The sequence below is a fragment of the Oculina patagonica genome, chromosome 1 (genome assembly GCF_052425735.1).
Source record: "Oculina patagonica isolate OP01 chromosome 1, crgOcupat, whole genome shotgun sequence".
NCBI lineage: Eukaryota > Metazoa > Cnidaria > Anthozoa > Scleractinia > Oculinidae > Oculina > Oculina patagonica.
The window spans coordinates 26,069,248-26,088,015 of NC_135758.1; the positions used below are offsets into that span (position 1 = coordinate 26,069,248).

The window sequence follows — 18,768 nt, forward strand, 5'->3', positions numbered from 1 at the left end:
TTTTTCTTTTATCTTCTCACGTCCGTCCGAAATCATCCCAGCGTATTCTAATGAAGTTAAAATGTTTAAAAATCTATTTTCTTTCACTGGAACCAGTCCAGATCTGTGCTAGTAGAATCGAAATCCTTGTTGCTGAGCTCGATCCAAATTACGAGCTATCTGGAGTAGAACAGCAGCATAAGTCCGTGGAAGTTTATTGTCAGTGTCATCGCTGGATAGTAACATAGGGTTTCTTCCATGGCGGAAGGACCAAGTGAACTTTATACCCAAGAATCGCAAAACAAACACCCTAATTACTACCTGTCCGGAAAAAGCAACGGCTAAAAGATTCTAAATACAGGCACGCAAGGCTTACAAAATTTATTTTTGGCTCATGAGGCAATCTCGTTCCCAGGGACCGCGATCCTTTTTGGTCGACCACCAAGAGTCGGAGCCCTCGAGCCCCTGGGGACGATCATGATCATGCGCACTTTTTCTAGCCTCCTGCGAAGATTTTCATCATGGAGTTGCGACCAGCAATTTCGAGATTGAAAGCGTCCTTTTCACCTGCGTACTACTCGTTGAAGGGTCAGGCAGTATTTAAGCAGTTTGTAATTCATTTAGTAAGGGCATTGAGTATCGATGAGCGAGAGGCATTTAGGCACTGGTGTATAGGTATAATCCCTGAGTCGAAGTTAGATGTGAATGTAGCCCGTGATGGTGTCATGTTTAGATTAATGGAGTTTCTGTGCAATGATTGTAAATTGTCTTTTACTGATCTTAAAAAGTTTCTATCAAGTGTAAACCGTTATGATCTGTTCGAAGCATTGGAACGAGTAGAGGTACTTAATTATATGGGTTGTATTGTAGAGGATTATGTCAACAGTAGTTTGCGACAAGGCAATTGTAAGAAATTTGCTGATAGTTTTGAGAATATAGTAGGGTTTATGCATATGATTAGACAAGGTAATCAGGAATTGATCTCTCCACTCTTGGAACAATTCATGGAAGCTAACGAGAATGGTAAAGCCTTAGAGATTTTGGATAGCGTCATTCTGGATTCTCAACTATCATGGTCTGTGGTTATATCTTCATTGGTGATTATGGGTGAGCTGTTTGCTTCGTTCACTCCAGATGATTTAGCAGAGAAGTGGCTATTACGTATGTCTGTTTTGCGAGACCAGGGCTAGTGAATTTCTTACAGGATGGATCCGTAAAAACGGTGGTTTAGTAAGTAAAGAAACACTTAATATGTATTACTTATGCAGTACGCATGGCCTGATGCTATAATCTACCTGAAAATGAGTAAAATTTCAAAAAAGGGATGATAAAAACTGCGAACGTTACTCGTGACTCCTTAGTGATCTTACATTCCAAACTTGTTTATCTATTTCTAATTTGCTGTACGACAGATTATATGAAACTGAGAAACAATACTGAAGACTTATCTCAGTGAAAATATTGAAACAATGCGACAATTTGCGTACAAGCTACAATCGATCCCTCATACTCAGGTACACGTAGCTATGAGGGAAGTATCAATTATACGAATCAGTAATAGACAACAACCTTATGCTACTAGTTTCAGTATAAGCTATAATGTTTAACTTTTTAGCCGATTTTAAGGGTAGATTTGTCTTTCAAGCGTATCGAATTCAGCGTCAGTAAAGTTAGCCGGCGGTGTTTATGCATAACAAAAAACACACACACTTCTTCTCCGGCTAAAGAATTGCCATACAGACGGAACATATGCTTGCAGAAACGGGTGTGTGCGGTACAAATTGATAACGGTACTGCGCGATTTGCCTGATAAAAAGCGCAGTCGAGAGAATCAATTCATAGCCAGATAATTCAAGATGATTTTACTTTATCCACAAATAACAAGAAGAACCATATCTGGAGTATTTGTAGCTTAAATGTAAACTCTCTCGAGAGATATGATACCAATCAGATCAGCAATAGTTTTGTAAAGCGTATATAGGCCTGAAATCGCTTAATTTCGAATGCGACGTACCATAGCTTGATTCACTACACATTAAAATCTCTGATGGCAAAATGTATATTGCCACAGTCAGTAGCTATAATCCTGAATTACGGTTCCTAGAATTGCGAACAACACGTTAAGAATCAAAGTTATCCTACACGCTACTCGACGCTTCATAAAATAGCAAAACTTGAAAGTCAAAAGTTCGCGCTAATATTAATTAACATTAAAGTCGCATCGAGCGTTAGTTGCAATGTCCCTATTTATTATTTTTCTGCAGCAATAACTCCCATGGCCTCCCAAACTTCTGAATCCGCTACGAATTTACAGGCGTATTTCGATTTGCTACGGTCGATCTTCATGGACATTTCAATTCCTGTTCGTTCTTAGAGATATTTTTGTACCTATGCATATCAAGCTATCTGGTTCTGGTTTGTTCTGTTCTTTGAACTAAAATATTGTTCCTCAGAGTGACATCACAACTAGCTTTTTTCTAATTGCGCGATCGTTCGTGTATTCCAATGAAATAGTAAATTAAATTTACTCTGTAGAAACCATTACCTTTCCATATTCATGTGGTTTATTATTATTATTTTAATTTTGAATAATTTCCCTATTATTCTGGATATTTTATACGTTAATTTCGTAAAAGGTACCGTTTGTTTATTTGTTGTTTATAGAAAGCTTTAGAAGAATTGATAAAGAAGAATCACGAAGTTGCTAGCAGTGGTTCTGCGGTGTCATCTATTGGAGAATCTTTAAAGAATAACTTCAAGCTACTTGGAAATCGAGTTGACACGGAGTTGATAAATCGTTGATTCATTCGTTGACAGTTTCGGATGATTTAATGGCTGAAGGTTTAATTTGCTGAGGTTATAAGACTTTGTATTACGGGTGCAGTACATTATCTAGACGTCCCCTCTCGTGGACTGCCACCTTGCCGTGGTGGAGGGGCTTGTGCGTTTCTATGATCCTGAGAACTTAGCCGGCGGAGGCATCGCCTCTGGCAGGTACAACCAAGCCGGAAAGATCAATGGGGAGAAACCAGACAAAAGGGCAGTCACCATGTTTATATACAGTTATTATGACAAGAACTTATCCCTTGTGCTCGTCACAGTGGATAGCAATGGACTTATTTATTATTGTCTCATATCATATCATATTGTAATTGTAATATATTGTATAGTATTGTACTATATTGTATTCTATCGCTGTATTATTGCAACCTGCATGTAATTCTTCTAAAAAATGTCAAATAGTAATAAAACAACAGTTTATTTAAATTGTTGCATTTGTGATCCATGCAAAGGCCCATCACGTACAATTTAGGGAAGGGAGGGATGATTAAACCTTTTTTTATTATTATTTTGGTCTCGGTTTTTCATAGATAGGTTATTGTGTTGATTGAAGTTATGATGTCTCGGGCGGGGGGATGTCTTAATGTTAATTTCCAACGTTTAACTCATCTACCCTTTCAGTTAAAATGCCGGACTGCACAGTTTTTCTGACATGAGGAATAAATCGTGAACAACTTCTAAAAGAACAATTTAAAATACTATTTAACGCACCATTCATATGAACCACGCAAAAATTGGCAATTTGCACCTTTTATTAGCCAACGCCATTTCCTTACAAGACAAAGCGTTTTACTAGTTTTAAACCAGGCCCCAGTTGACCATAGAAAGGATAAAGCTAACTACAGGATAAATTACTATTCAATGGATAGCGTAGCTTGTTTTGTCAACACATGTCCACTGGATAGCATTTTATTCAGTAGGTATCGTTATCCACCCTTTGAACAACTCGGTCGGTGTTGAGGAAAGATACATGTTTTGAAATTCGGCTTGTACACAAAACTGATATTCATCAAAACTGTTAAAAAAACTGACAGTATTTGCCGAAAGATGTGTCCTCCTCTTTCAGCGTTAGGAATTCTGTAAACGAGTTTTTCTTCCAGTATCAAATATCTATGTAGAGTTTTTTTTACAAACCGAATATCAAAATTATAAGAAAAGGTTGCTATATAGTTGACCTATATTGATCATATCGCCTACCCCAGTTATGTTACCTTAATTTAATTTTTTTCCCACTGCTTATTTAATTTATTAAGCACAAAAATCCAGCTAAAGAGTTTCCTCTACTTATATTTTATGACTTTTAGCAAATTCTACACCTTTATTGGGTTTAACTTTCCTATAGCCTTTATTTGAAGCCTCCGGTTGTGAAAAAATTGACACCAATACTTTGATAAGCGTATCTCTGATATAGCTTGCGAGTTTTCTACATATTGAGCAAAACATTCATCCAATACGATTTTTTTTCCATCATGATAAATCATATGAAATGCTAAGCACAATACAACAAATTGATTATTATTTTCATGCGGTCGCGACCAACCGGTCACATTTTGATTTGACCGAAAATATATTTGAAATTTCACGCGGAAACAATGAAAATTTTAATGTGAGATAAACATTGCACACAAAAGTACACTTACATCTTACAGTACGTGAACACAATTTTCTCTATTACGTTAATTATGCTGTTTCACTAGCTTATATAATTATAGAACATTACAGTCGCAACACTTAACGTGCAACCCCTTCAATTTGAAAACTGAAGTTGGCATTGCTTCAAGATTATTTCCAATGCTAATACCTTTTTAAAAGACCTTTCTTACCCCTAATGCTCTATACTAGCTTATACTGTAAATCTATGAACGAAATCTGTAGTTCATTTAATTTTCAAAACGGCTACTATCTTAAAGATATCCAGTCCTTGCCTTTAACACTTCGAACCCTAAGTTTAAAACCTTAAGTCAGATTCAAAACTACCTAAAAATGTATCATCACATATGTGCTACACGTACTGTTTTATTTGTATCATATATTTTTATAATATTTGAACATTTTCTAAGGAAATGCACTTAACTTTTGTTCAGTCAATACTTGTACCACTGATACCGAGATATCCTAGCACAAATTAACGACAAAAACACACAACTCACTGCTCGCGGTTAGACGAACCGCCAATAAACGCATATGAGCCGCCATATTCGTCTTTTACAAGAGCAATTACGTCTCTGTAACACGGGTTTACCATACTGGTAAAACTTATTAAACATACGTAATACAACGCAGTCACAAACATGCTTGTTTAGTTGCTTTCCACATAAACGTCCTCCCCCCTTTAGGAAGGCAAAATTGTGGCAAATGTACAACTGTGGTACTGACTCATCTCAAAGCACCACTGTAGTTGCTTGCAGTTCCTCGATCAACCTTATCTGGATTAGAACTGTATTTTTTGAATAAATGGTGACATTATCAGTTTTCCAAAACTGTCCCACCATATAATATTCATTAGTTATGGCACTGCATGTACCATGTACTCAATGCAGCCATTTCGCTGCGGAGTGTACACAATAACGCCTCCACCGGTTATGTCGGCGTCAAAATAGTGAGTATCCAGTGTAACTAGTACTCTAACTCAAAATTTGCAATGAAAGCATTTGCAATGGCTTGAAATACTTCAAGCAAAACCGTACCTCTTAAACTGTGAGTTTCAACTTGAACCCACGAGTAGAGGTCATTGGCGTACGGTTGTATCGTCTATTTACCTTATAGGTAAAGACATCTTCAACATTTTGTACATAAATCCTCAGTTCCTCTAAGTACTGAGTGAAACGTTAAGTAATTTCATCTAGTTCAATTGAACGCATTTAAGACTAATTTTAAAAATGTGTTTTGATTACGTGCTTTGATTAGATAAAACAAAGCTAAGAAAGCATGCTATATTGGAGTTTAAAACATAGTGGTTATTCTAATTTACCTGAAGATAATTTTCACGCCCTTAGAAATCTATTCGCAACAAAGCAACGTATTATATCATAATTAAGACCCTGAGAAAGACTATTTGAAAACACTCAAAAAGAAAGTATGGCTCCTAGAAATGGAGATCAGTAAAGAAAACACTTGCTTTTGGCTCATGTTTAGGGTTCTTTAGTGGTTCTGACTAAACTATTCACACTGTTTTTATAAGAACGTCCATCTTTAAGGCTAAAATGTTGCTTCCAAGTTGAATGTTCACAAAAGTTGGTTGCCTTGTTTCATGCTGAACATTTTGTGATTTTTGCAACCATGAGCACATTCTAAGCTAAGCATTGACGTTCTTATAAAAATAATGTTTTTATAGAAGAAAAAGGGATAATTAATTAACTAATAGAAGATGGTATCCTTCAACTTCTTTACCATTCCATTTAGCTCCAGCTGCCAGGCCAAGCCAGGCTTGGAATCCGGATCAGCATGTTGGTGGCAAAGGTGATGGTAGCGTTCCTTCACAAACTGGCAAAAATCTTCCTATACAACAAATTAAATGGAAGCAATTGTTTACTTTTTGCAAACACAAATCATTTACTGCAATTAAAGGGGCTACGTGGGGTTGGTTTTTATATTTTGTTTTTGGGGGCACGACCCATAAAAAAATTTTTTTTTAAAATTTTAGGAGAGATTTTTTTTGTAAAAAATTTTTTTAATTTTTTTTTTTGCGCGGGGAAAATATTTTAAAATATTTTTTTTTTTTTTTTTTTTTTTTTTTTTAATCCCCTTAATCTAAATACTTCAAGACGCATGTATTTTTTTGTTTGTCGAATTGGTACTATTGAAAAGATCTGCCGCAACGTAGCTATTTATAAGAGGTTTAAATTTGAACGAAAAGTATCTCATCTTGACTGATTGACACTATTAAATTAAAGAAACGGCCCTAGCGACTATGCGATAATATCAACATAACTGACAGTTTTTTTAGTGTTTAGTTACAAATACAAGAAAACATCTCGCCGCGGGGCATTTATTTAACTGAAAACAACGAAACAAGACGACGGAAACAAAACGGAAAACCGAAACGAAAACGCCGAAACGAGCGAAGCGATCAAAAAGAAACAAAATCATCGAAGACGAACCGAAATTCGTTACCATTATATTGCAAGTCTGTTGACAGTATGCTTGAACTTCGGTCATAGCTTAAATAATACTCTGGTCAACCTGAATATCGATAAGGTTAGCCGGCCTAACTTAAATAATGGCCATAAATTTCGCTTGTTTCGGTGAGCCTGTTTCGTTTCGCCCGTTTTGGGGGTTACTTTTCGGTGTTTTCGCTCGTTTTGATTGTTTCATTTCGTTGTTTCTGGGGTAAAGACATGTCTCACTTTGACCCACTTGCAATTGCCCTTTCGGTTTGTGTGATTTCGCATAGATGCTTACGAAAGCATATTGTAAATAAAAGTAAAAATTTGAATAACTCAACTCACCCAGCTTCCAAGTTCGGCGAGCTTCAAGGAAAGATGATTACCTAGCTCAGTGGCCAACTTCACTGCATACTTGTAAGGCTGGTCACGGGCTTTCATCTTGGACCCGACCAAGACAATCTCTGCAGCAATGGCGACAAGCGAGGCGAAGGTACTCCAATTCTCAGCTGCTCCGATATCGCCACCTAACAGGGCTGTTGGCACGGCTTCCAAAATGTCGCTGGCATTCTTTCCGGACTGTAGAAGAGAGCATAACAGACCCCCAAAATCAACTCGATCTTGAGCTAGCTCCATCATTTCCGCCAAGTAATGGCCGACGCTCAAAGCTGATGGATTTAAAGACGGGCCTGAAACTTGCCTCTTCCAAGCGTAAATCGTCAGCTCTCTGGCAATCTCAAACGCAGTCAGTTTCGTCAACAGATCCTCTCTTCTGATTGCACGCATGAACACCTTTAGGTAGCTTAGATTTTCCCACGAAAGTTTCTGAACGTCTTCCAAGTGTTCGAAAATCTGAACGCTACTGTTCGATGCCTGGGAGGAGATACTTAAATATTTTCTTGCAATGTCGTCTTTGCAGTAGAATAAAAGTTGTTTGAACTCTTCCTCCGTCAGATCATTAGCAATCTGAATCAGTACAGTTCTATAAACCTGTCTCAAGACTCCTGTCATAAGTAATATTAGCGTAATTCGTTTGATTTGTAGTAGGGAAAAGTTGTTTTGTAAAGGACGAATATGGCGGCTGGGTCAGAAATGAAGGGGCTTTGACTTTTATACCTCAGTTTTAATAACAATACCATATAAGGGGTAGGTTTGCAATGACGTCTTTTTTTAGTTTCCTTTTAAGGTCTCCGCACACGTGGGGACAAGACGCAGGGACCTAACCATGTGTTGTTCACACTGAGGGGACATGAAGCAGGGGGTGTAGTGGGGACATATGGCATTTCTTCGCTCCACAGGGCCGTAACCAAACCCTTGCCATAGACGAAGCAAGATCTTGCTATGGAGTTCTGGAAGCATGCCTTCCAAACAAATTTGAAATCTAGCATCTCTAAAACTCTTTCAGATACATTTTTCATGAAGTATCATGTTCAACTGGGGATTATTTTCACAACGAAACATATACATGTTTTTATACCATGCCATAGAAAATACAGCCAATCAGAATACAGGAAAGCCGTTGTATATTCGACGGTATTCAACCCAACCTTCCCATCGTGCGCTGCGATCTTATTCTCGATGAAATTTAGTGAGCGTATTTTCTATGGCATGGTATAAAATAGTTACACAACACTTTCTCGTGGTATACTATGGAATATCCCACTTGTCACTTGTATTTTCTTCGTATACACACTCGCCTAAAGGCTCGTGTGTATACCGAGAAAATACAAGTGACTCGTGGGATATTCCATAGTATACCACTCGAAAGCGTTGCATAACTAGTATTTAATTTTGGGTTAAAATCTAGACGAGGCAAGTAGCTACGGCCCTGCTCCACAGCTATTATTTGGGTCCTCTCATCCAGCCAAAAGCTTTGAATAAAACTTTAAAGGACAACGAAAACTCTCCGAATAGAAGGCTGTTACCTAGTTTTCTATTGACCAAAACTTTGGGGTTTGGCATTAGTATAGGGAGGAGGAGACGAACTACACTTCGGGTTATGAAGTCAACTCGAATTTTGGTCGATCGTTCTAATTTGCGTCTATTTGTGGAAATTGACTACTTCAAACCGCGACACCCACTGATAGGCCTTTCTCGATTATGCTAGTGAAACTGGCATTTAATGCTACTAGAAATTCTCGCATAAAGCCAAAAAAATGCTAAAATAATGCCTGATGTCTTTAAAAAATGCCACTTGAATTCCAAAGAATGCTTTGTTTTATTTCAAACAAAACGTACGAACTCTTACATTATATGCTCATTTCGACAACAGGTGATACTTAATAATTGTTTGTTTATAAAAATAAAATAAAAAATATTAATTTAAAAAATTAAAAAAACACACACGTAACACAACACAAGTACACAAGTAACAACGCACAAACAGTCGAAACAGACAGAAAACAATCAAATTAAGTAATCAAAACGGCTGTGAACCTTTAGGATTATTTATCCTTCTGAGTTCTGAGTGCTGAAATCTGGATCACAGTCATGAAAAATGCCAGAAAATGCTAGCAATTCTTTTTCAAGAAAAAACGAAAAAAAATGCTCGTTTTCCCAAAAAATGCCGAAAAAAATGCTAGCATAATCGAGAAAGGCCTACCCACTGATAGCTTCAGTCTCAGTTCTTGTCGCTTGTGCAAAGAAATTTTTTTCTGGATTGGTTTGTTATTCAGTTCAATATTAGTTTTATTTTATCTCTGGGTTGAGGGTTTTTGCTGTTAGTTCAGAATCATTGTCAGCTCGGCTCAGTTTAGCTGTTGTGATCAGGCTGGAGTGAAATCATTTGTCTCCTGAAGATTCCAAAACGGGACACGCACACGTTAACAAACATTCCACCACTTTCCCCGCTAACTCTCGTATCTCTTGCTCTGATTTTTCCCTCTCTCTACATGGGTAAAATTAGACGTCGTTGACAGGGCTAGCCCTGTTGATGTCTTTGTATTCTTTTTGAGGGAGGGGGTGGTCTGACAGGAATAGGGGTACTGTACTCTCGCTGAAATCTCCCGTGTTTAGGCAAAAAACAATGACGACTCATAATGGTGAAGGAAAAGTTACAAACTTTATTGAACTTTTTATTCCCCATTGTTAAGTGCTTACTTTTTTGTGTTTCTATTATAAGGGTGTTTTTTTTTTGTTGTGTTTTTTTTTTTTGCGCCGCCACACTTTTTTTTGTTTCTTTTTCCCTTATTTCTTTTTTGTTTCGTTTTGGTTTCGTTTAAGGTTTTTTTGTTTTGTTTCGTTTTTGGTTTTTTTTTGTTTGCTTTGTTTCTGTTTTTTTTTTTGGTGTTTCTTTTTTTTTCTTTTTTGTTGTTTTTGTTGTTTTGGTTTTTTTTATTTTGCTTTGTTTTTTTTGTTTTTTTTGGCGTTTCTTTTTTTTCTTTTTTTTTTTAAGTAAGCAACAGGGCCTTTGCAGACACATTGCTGCACGTGTCCACAGTGGAAACACACCTACTAAAAAAAGATGGTATTCTCTAACTCTTCGACCGCGTTAGATATTTGCCTTTTCAACGACAAGTTAGGGCTGCGTCCAGTGTCCTCATGTCCATGAAAAAACAGCTTGTGTCGTTTCTTTACATCGGTACAGAAATCTTCCTACAGAGGCAAAACTTTTTATATAAATGCATAGACAAAAACATCTAATCATTATATATAATAAAAGGTGTTGAAATACATAAGCATTTAAAAATCAGCGATAAAATCGAATGACGTTTTGAAGTCGTCCATTTTCAAGTCTAAAACGATTAAAATAAACTGCCAGTCTATTTCTGACAGTTTATTCTAATCATTTTGAGCTTGAAGATAGTGCCTTGACGACTCCAAAACATCTTAGTAATTTTTATCGCTGAGTTTAACATGGATAAATCAATGAAAGAATGAAAAAAAAAACACAAAAAAACAACAACAATAAAATCAATGGTGGATCCATACCTAAGATGAAGGATGGGTGGGGGGAGGTGCTGGTAGTAGTAGAAGTAATAGTAGAAGTAGTAACAGTGGCAGTGGCAGTGGCAGTGGCAGTGGCAGTGGCAGTGGTTGTGGTAGTGGTAGTGGGTGGTTGTGGTAGTGGTAGTGGCAGTGGTAGTTGTAGTGGCAGTGGCAGTGGTAGTGGTAGTGGAAATGGCAGTGGTAGTGGTAGTGGTAGTGGCAGTAATAGTGGTAGTGGTAGTGGCAGTGGTAGTGGCAGTGGCAGTGGCAGTGGTAGTGGTAGTGGTAGTGGTAGTGGTTGTGGTAGTGGTAGTGGTAGTGGTATTGGCAGTGGTAGTGGTTGTGGCAGTGGTAGTTGTAGTGGTAGTTGTAGTTGTAGTGGCAGTGGTAGTGGTTGTGGCAGTGGTAGTGGTAGTGGTAGTTGTAGTTGTAGTGGCAGTGGTAGTGGTAGTGGTAGTGGTAGTGGTAGTGGTAGTGGGTAGTGGTAGTGGCAGTGGCAGTGGCAGTGGCAGTGGTAGTTGTAGTTGTAGTTGTAGTGGTAGTGGCAGTGGCAGTGGCAGTTGTAGTTGTAGTGGTAGTGGTAGTGGTAGTTGTAGTGGTAGTGGCAGTGGCAGTGGCAGTGGCAGTGGCAGTGGTAGTGGTAGTGGCAGTGGCAGTGGCAGTGGCAGTGGCAGTGGTAGTGGTAGTGGTAGTGGCAGTGGCAGTGGCAGTGGCAGTGGCAGTGGCAGTGGTAGTGGTAGTGGTAGTGGTAGTTGTAGTGGTAGTTGTAGTGGCAGTGGCAGTGGTAGTGGTAGTGGTAGTGGTAGTGGCAGTGGTAGTGGCAGTGGCAGTGGCAGTGGCAGTGGCAGTGGCAGTGGTAGTGGCAGTGGCAGTGGTAGTGTTAGTGTCAGTGGTAGTGGCAGTGGCAGTGGTAGTGGTAGTGGTAGTGGCAGTGGCAGTGGCAGTGGTAGTTGTAGTTGTAGTGGCAGTGGCAGTGGCAGTTGTAGTTGTAGTGGTAGTGGTAGTTGTAGTGGCAGTGGCAGTGGCAGTGGCAGTGGTAGTGGTAGTGGTAGTGGAGTGGCAGTGGCAGTGGCAGTGGCAGTGGTAGTGGTAGTGGTAGTGGCAGTGGCAGTGGCAGTGGCAGTGGTAGTGGTAGTGGCAGTGGCAGTGGCAGTGGCAGTGGCAGTGGAGTGGCAGTGGCAGTGGTAGTGGTAGTGGCAGTGGCAGTGGCAGTGGTAGTGGTAGTGGTAGTGGTAGTGGTAGTGGCAGTGGTAGTGGCAGTGGCAGTGGCAGTGGTAGTGGTAGTGGTAGTGGTAGTGGTAGTGGTAAATGTGTGGTAGTTGTAGTGGCAGTGGTAGTGGTAGTGGTAGTGGTAGTGGCAGTGGCAGTGGTAGTGGTAGTGGCAGTGGTAGTGGTAGTGGCAGTGGCAGTGGTAGTGGTAGTGGTAGTGGTAGTGGCAGTGGCAGTGGTGGTGGTAGTGGTAGTGGCAGTGGCAGTGGTAGTGTTAGTGGCAGTGGTAGTGGCAGTGGCAGTGGCAGTGGTAGTGGTAGTGGTAGTGGTAGTGGTAGTGGTGGGGGGGGGGGGGGGGGGGGGGGGGGGGGGGGGGGGGGAGTGGTAGTGGTAGTGGTAGTGGTAGTGGCAGTGGAAGTGGTGGTGGTAGTGGTAGTGGCAGTGGCAGTGGTAGTGGCAGTGGTAGTGGCAGTGGCAGTGGTAGTGGTAGTGGTAGTGGTAGTTGTAGTTGTAGTTGTAGTGGCAGTGGCAGTGGCAGTGGCAGTGGCAGTGGCAGTGGCAGTAGCAGTGGCAGTGGTAGTGGTAGTGGCAGTGGCAGTGGCGGGGAGTGGCAGTGGCAGTGGCAGTGGCAGTGGCAGTGGCAGTAGCAGTGGCAGTGGTAGTGGTAGTGGCAGTGGCAGTGGTAGTGGTAATAGTAATAGTAATAAATTGCTTTATTTGCATGACCGTTACCGTTTACAGTGTTGCAAAAGCATATCTAAACTAAAAGTAACAAAACGATCCTATTATATCATACTAAAACTTGATTAAGTTACATCGCTTTCACCTGATAATAACAATGCATCACGTAAATTCATACATGAAGAAATAAACTTCATAACAAGCTTATTAACATGATAATCATTAGAGTTCATAAGAAGTTTAATGTTTTCTGAGGTTGTTTTCCTTTCAAAGTCAGGTACTATCTCATTGATTCGTTTTAAGAATGTCCGCCTTTGGGAAGAGTATTTGCTACAATCTAATAAGAACTTGATTTGACTTGCACAATGGACATAATCTATTTGCTCTGGGTATATGGTCAGTCTGATATCTACCCAGTTTAATCATAAGTTTGTGATTACTTAATTTAAATTTCACAAGATTTTTTCTTTCATTAAAATATCTTAACTGTTGTAAATAATCAGATGCAACGTATTAATTTTTAAAAACTTTAAAAAATTCTAATTTCCTTGAGTGTTCTAGGCTATGTCGCCAGAAAGATATATATTTCTCTTCCATATTGGTTGTGTATCGTTTAATTCTATAATTATCTAAAGATTCCGGGTCGAAATTGGGGAGATGGTAGTGTTCTATTAAATTCAAAAAATTGGAATAAAATCCGGAGTTGTTGATAGAGTGTAAGTTCTTTGACATAAGAAAAGATTGTTTGACAATTGAGTCGTTGTCTTTGTTGTTTAGATAGACAAAGTATTTCATAATTCTCTGGTTAATTGGGATAATTAAAGGTAATCTTCCAAGTTCCGCTCTACAAGCTATGTTCGAGGCCTTATTGTTTACTTCTAAGTACCGTTTACAAAATTTGAGATGAATTTTTTCTATTGGGGAACTATCCCAAGTTTTAAAATTCTGTTTCATGTACATCCCCCATATCTCACTGTTGTAGCTTAAGATAGGAAATATCATTGTGTCAAAAATTTGGGATGCAGTATTAGGTCTAAGTCTATTAAGGGTTGAGTGTTTTCGTATACTAAAAAAGGCATGCATCGCTTTTTCTTTTAAGTGTTCGAGTGCAAGAGTAAAGTTTCCCGTTGGGGTTAAACGTGTTCCTAAATACGTGTATTCTTGAACAATTTCAATTGATTCAGTGCCTATATTGAAGCTGATGTCAATGGACTTTCTTTGGCGTTTTTGAAATATCATTATTTTTGTTTTCTTTGGATTGATTTTTAGCATCCACGTTTCGCAATAGGACGAAAGGACGTTTAAACAGTTCTGCAATCCAACTTTGGATCTTGATAGTATAGTGGTAGTGGTAGTGGTAGTGGCAGTGGCAGTGGCAGTGGCAGTGGCAGTGGCAGTGGCAGTGGTAGTGGTAGTGGTAGTGGAAGTGGCAGTGGCAGTGGTAGTGGTAGTGGCAGTGGCAGTGGTAGTGGTAGTTGTAGTGGTAGTGGCAGTGGTAGTGGTAGTGGTAGTGGTAGTGGTAGTGGTAGTGGTAGTGGCAGTGGCAGTGGCAGTGGTAGTGGTAGTGGAAGTGGCAGTGGCAGTGGTAGTGGTAGTGGTAGTGGTAGTGGCAGTGGTAGTGGCAGTGGCAGTGGCAGTGGTAGTGGCAGTGGTAGTGGTAGTGGTAGTGGTAGTGGAAGTGGCAGTGGTAGTGGTAGTGGTAGTGGTAGTGGTAGTGGCAGTGGTAGTGGCAGTGGCAGTGGCAGTGGTAGTGGCAGTGGTAGTAGTAGTGGTAGTGGTAGTGGCAGTGGCAGTGGCAGTGGCAGTGGTAGTGGTAGTGGTAGTGGTGTGGTTGTGGCAGTGGTAGTTGTAGTTGCAGTGGTAGTGGCAGTGGTAGTGGCAGTGGTAGTAGTAGTGGTAGTGGCAGTGGTAGTAGTAGTGGTAGTGGTAGTGGTAGTGGTAGTGGTAGTGGCAGTGGTAGTGGTAGTGGTAGTGGTAGTGGTAGTGGTTGTGGCAGTGGTAGTTGTAGTTGCAGTGGTAGTGGCAGTGGTAGTGGCAGTGGTAGTGGTAGTGGAAGTGGCAGTGGCAGTGGTAGTGGTAGTGGTAGTGGTAGTGGTAGTGGTAGTGGCAGTGGTAGTGGCAGTGGCAGTGGTAGTGGCAGTGGTAGTGGCAGTGGCAGTGGTAGTAGTAGTGGTAGTGGTAGTGGCAGTGGCAGTGGTTGTGGTAGTGGTAGTGGTAGTGGTAGTGGTAGTGGTAGTGGTTGTGGCAGTGGTAGTTGTAGTTGCAGTGGTAGTGGCAGTGGCAGTGGTAGTGGCAGTGGCAGTGGCAGTTGCAGTGGTAGTGGTTGTGGCAGTGGCAGTGGTAGTGGCAGTGGTAGTGGTAGTGGTAGTGGCAGTGGCAGTGGTAGTGGTAGTGGTAGTGGCAGTGGTAGTTGTAGTGGCAGTGGTAGTTGTAGTGGCAGTGGCAGTGGTAGTGGTAGTAGTAGTGGCAGTGGCAGTGGCAGTGGCAGTGGTAGTGGCAGTGGCAGTGGTAGTGGCAGTGGCAGTGGTAGTGGCAGTGGCAGTGGTAGTGGTAGTGGTAGTGGTAGTGGTAGTGGTAGTGGTAGTGGCAGTGGCAGTGGCAGTGGTAGTGGTAGTGGTAGTGGAAGTTGAAGTGGCAGTGGCAGTGGCAGTGGCAGTGGCAGTGGCAGTGGTAGTGGTAGTAATAGTTGTAGTGGTAGTGGTAGTGGTAGTGGCAGGGGTAGTGGTAGTGGTAGTGGTAGTGGTAGTGGTAGTTGTAGTGGCAGTGGTAGTGGTAGTGGTAGTGGTAGTGGCAGTGGCAGTGGTAGTGGTAGTGGCAGTGGTAGTGGTAGTGGTAGTGGTAGTGGTAGTGTTAGTAGTAGTAGTATAATAGTAGTAATAGTAGTAGTCAGTAGTACCAATAGTAGTAAGTAAGTAATAAATTGCTTTATTTGCATGACCGTTACAGTTAAAAGTATTGCAAAAGCATATTCAAACTAAAAGTAACAAAACGCGATCCTATAATATCATTTTGAAACTTAATAATTAAAATACATCGTTTTCACCTGATAATAACAATGTATCACATATATTCATACATGAAGTAATAAACTTCATCACTAGCTTATTAACATGATAATCATTAGAGTTCATAAGAAGTTTGATGCTTTCTGAGGTTAATTTCCTTTCAAAGTCAGGTACTTTCTCATTGATTCGTTTCAAGAATGTCCGCCTTTGCGAAGAGTCTTTGCTACAATCTAATAAGAAGTGTGTTTCGTTTTCAAGTTAATTTCACTTGCACAATGGACATAATCTATTTGCTCTGGGTATATGGTCACTCTGATATCAACCTAGTTCAATCATAAGTTTGTGATTACTTAATTTAAATTTCACCAGATTCTTTCTTTCATTAAAATATCTTAACTGTTGTAGACAATCAGATGCAGCGTATTCATCTCTAAAAACTTTATAAAATTCCAATTTCTTTGAGTGTTCCAGGCTATGTCGCTATGTTGCAGCAGCAGCAGTAGCAGTAGTACATATAGCAGTTACAGAAGTAGAAGCAGTAGCAGCAGTTGTACTAGCATTCGTAGCAATAGCAACACCAATAACAGTGGCTATTGTAGCAGTAGCAGTAGTAGTATTATGCAAATAGCCGAGTAGCAATAAAAGGAACATAGAACAGTGATATCTACAGTTATCAGCAGCAAAACGAAACAGCAGTAGAAGTATGGTAATTTTTTTGGTCCAATACAAATCTTGAAATGCGTGTTTAAAAAGGACCGTAAAGAAAATAAAAAGTCTAACAATGGCAAGCTCAGTTTTCGCCGCAAACGTTGTCTGGACCGGTTACAGGTATATTGAATAAAGTGAAGTATATTGAATAAGTTCATTCAAATCCACAAGACCCTATTAGACTGCATGGCAACTGTCTCAGAACCGCAACAGAGGCTGATACTCATGTCAAACGACCATGAGAACAACTCGCTAAAATTACCATAAATTACTTTCGATTTTGGTCGCGCCATAAAAAAATTAACCGTTCAACAACAAGAAAAAGAAATCTACATGCAATGAGCGCCAGGATTGTTCTAAAGTCAAAGTTTCTGATTATTAGTTTACTTAATAAAATGTTTTAGAAGGCCTATGAAGTATATGTAGTTCCTTTCACTCATGTACGCGGTATGTGTATTTGCGAATATTCAATTCTGGATCGGAGACCCAGATGAGGTTTGTTCTAAATCCAAGGAACGAAATAGTGTGCCCCGGGAAGTACTTATAAAAGAGGTATAACGCATAGATTGACTGGAGTTGAAATACGTATGGCGAAAAATTACGTCGAAAATTTATCGAAAACTCGGTTGTTTCGAGAAGTAAAACAAAATTTAAATCCTTTAGTTGCCTTTAACCAGCTTCCGTTTTGTGTTTTCGGGAACGTTATCACGCTAAAATAACCAGTAATAACTGTACTACCGAATACGAGGGATTGTGTGAATTTCAGCGGAAAAAATTCTGTGTAGTAAGAGACCTATTGTCGACAGGAATTCTTGTAAAGAATTAAACTTACCCAAGATCCAAGCTGAAGCATTGGGTGACAAAGTTCATCTGCCAATGTTATACACATCTCGATGGCTTCTTCTCGTTTTTGTCCGGTCTGTGGTGAATATACAGAAGATACGGCTATTATTTCACCGGCGACTGCGACAAGCATGGAAAATTTACGCCAGGTCATTTTCCGTGTACCACACTCGTTGACAAAGCGTAGCCAAAGATCTTTAGGATTCATGCGTGATGTTTTCAGCATTCCTTTAACGTCGAGTCTTCCTTGAAAACATTCCATCAGTTGAACGAGATTCTCAGCCGCATTCGTCGCCGATGACTGGTAAAACGAATTCAATCCATTTTTTTTCTTGATGTAGAAATCCAGAAGATTGGACAGGTCTCTTTTTGCTTCGAACGCGTTCACTTTGACAACGAGATCTTCTCTTCCAACATCATGTAAACATTTCTTCAAGAAGGTAACGTCTACCCACGACATCTTTGCAACTTCTTCCAAAGAACGGAAAAGGTCCAGAACTTCTTTAACTTGTCTAGGAACTAGCCCAATACAGAGAAACTGGAGTTCTTTACTCTGCTCTTTGTCCAGATCGCGAGCAATCTGAACCAAAGCAGTTCTGTAAATCTGTCTAAGTCGGTCAGTCATTTCGTTAGTAAAAGTGTAAGTGATGATGGCGGTCATCAGAGGCTAAGCGAAAGACTAGTCAACCATTATATACCCCAGAATTCTAAATAACACCATATTAGGTCATTGACGTGTATGATAATTATGGTGACGGAATCAATTATACAATAATTACGATTTATTAGCCTGCTGTTTTCTAGCATAGCTTAGTGTTGGGTAATAAGATAACAAAGGTACGGTGGTACTTAAAATTCTTTACGCAGGGAGGCCCTGAGTTCCAAAACCTTACCCTTTCACAAACCATTTTAAAAGGCATTTTAAGGCATAAAGGCAACCCTTTGAAAAAAGCACATATTTCACATACCTACAGAAGGGTTACTGCATCTTTTTCTAAAGTTTTCACTTGAATAATCCATGGCTGGCTAGCTAGCTGACTGATTGACTGGCTGAAATATTGACTGACTGGCCGGCTGACTGGCTGGCTGGCTGACTGGCTGGCTGACTGACTGGCTGGCTGGCTGGCTGACTGGCTGGCTGGCTGACTGGCTGACTGGCTGACTGGCTGACTGGCTGACTGGCTGACTGGCTGACTGACTCACTGACTCACTGACTGGCTGACTGACTGACTGGCTGGCTGGCTGACTGACTGACTGACTTGCTGTCTGGCTGGATGGCTGGCTAGCTAACTGATTGCCTGAGTGATTGACTGACTGACTGACTGGCTGGCTGGCTGGTTGGCTGGCTGGCTGGCTAGCTGACTGATTGACTGGCTGACATATTGACTGACTGGCCGGCTGACTGGCTGGCTGGCTGAGTGGCTGACTGGCTGACTGGCTGACTGGCTGACTGGCTGACTGGCTGACTGGTT

The 18,768-nt window shown here is 40.4% G+C and overlaps 2 protein-coding genes and 1 pseudogene across 3 annotated transcripts; 1 reads left to right on the forward strand and 2 right to left on the reverse strand.

Annotated features, from left to right (window-relative positions):
* Positions 1-338: 338 nt before the first annotated feature.
* Positions 339-3,246, forward strand: LOC144643487 (uncharacterized; annotated as a pseudogene). The gene is made up of 2 exons (XR_013568913.1): positions 339-1,209; positions 2,644-3,246. The product of XR_013568913.1 is annotated as an uncharacterized LOC144643487 (transcript).
* Positions 3,247-3,554: 308 nt separating this feature from the next.
* Positions 3,555-8,010, reverse strand: LOC144643537 (uncharacterized). The gene is made up of 2 exons (XM_078502834.1): positions 7,269-8,010; positions 3,555-6,318 (listed from the first exon to the last, which is right to left on the reverse strand). Exons 1-2 carry the CDS (start codon positions 7,932-7,934, stop codon positions 6,178-6,180), a joined length of 807 nt encoding a protein of 268 aa, XP_078358960.1. The 5' UTR covers positions 7,935-8,010; the 3' UTR covers positions 3,555-6,177.
* Positions 8,011-9,965: 1,955 nt separating this feature from the next.
* On the reverse strand, positions 9,966-17,956 carry LOC144643578 (uncharacterized). The gene is made up of 2 exons (XM_078502888.1): positions 17,286-17,956; positions 9,966-10,517 (listed from the first exon to the last, which is right to left on the reverse strand). The coding sequence occupies exons 1-2, from the start codon at positions 17,919-17,921 to the stop codon at positions 10,377-10,379; spliced, it is 777 nt and encodes a 258-aa protein (XP_078359014.1). The 5' UTR covers positions 17,922-17,956; the 3' UTR covers positions 9,966-10,376.
* Between the last annotated feature and the right edge of the window lie 812 nt (positions 17,957-18,768).

What these genes read in the sequence shown, in the direction of transcription:
- LOC144643537 (XM_078502834.1), bottom strand. Translation starts at nt 7,934, where the DNA reads ATGACAGGAGTCTTGAGACAGGTTTATAGAACTGTACTGATTCAGATT. An exon ending in TCGCCGAACTTGGAAGCTGG is followed by an intron (nt 6,319 to 7,268) that starts GTGAGTTGAGTT and finishes TTTGTTGTATAG; the next exon opens with GAAGATTTTTGCCAGTTTGT.
- LOC144643578 (XM_078502888.1), bottom strand. Translation starts at nt 17,921, where the DNA reads ATGACTGACCGACTTAGACAGATTTACAGAACTGCTTTGGTTCAGATT. An exon ending in TGCTTCAGCTTGGATCTTGG is followed by an intron (nt 10,518 to 17,285) that starts GTAAGTTTAATT and finishes TTGCCTCTGTAG; the next exon opens with GAAGATTTCTGTACCGATGT.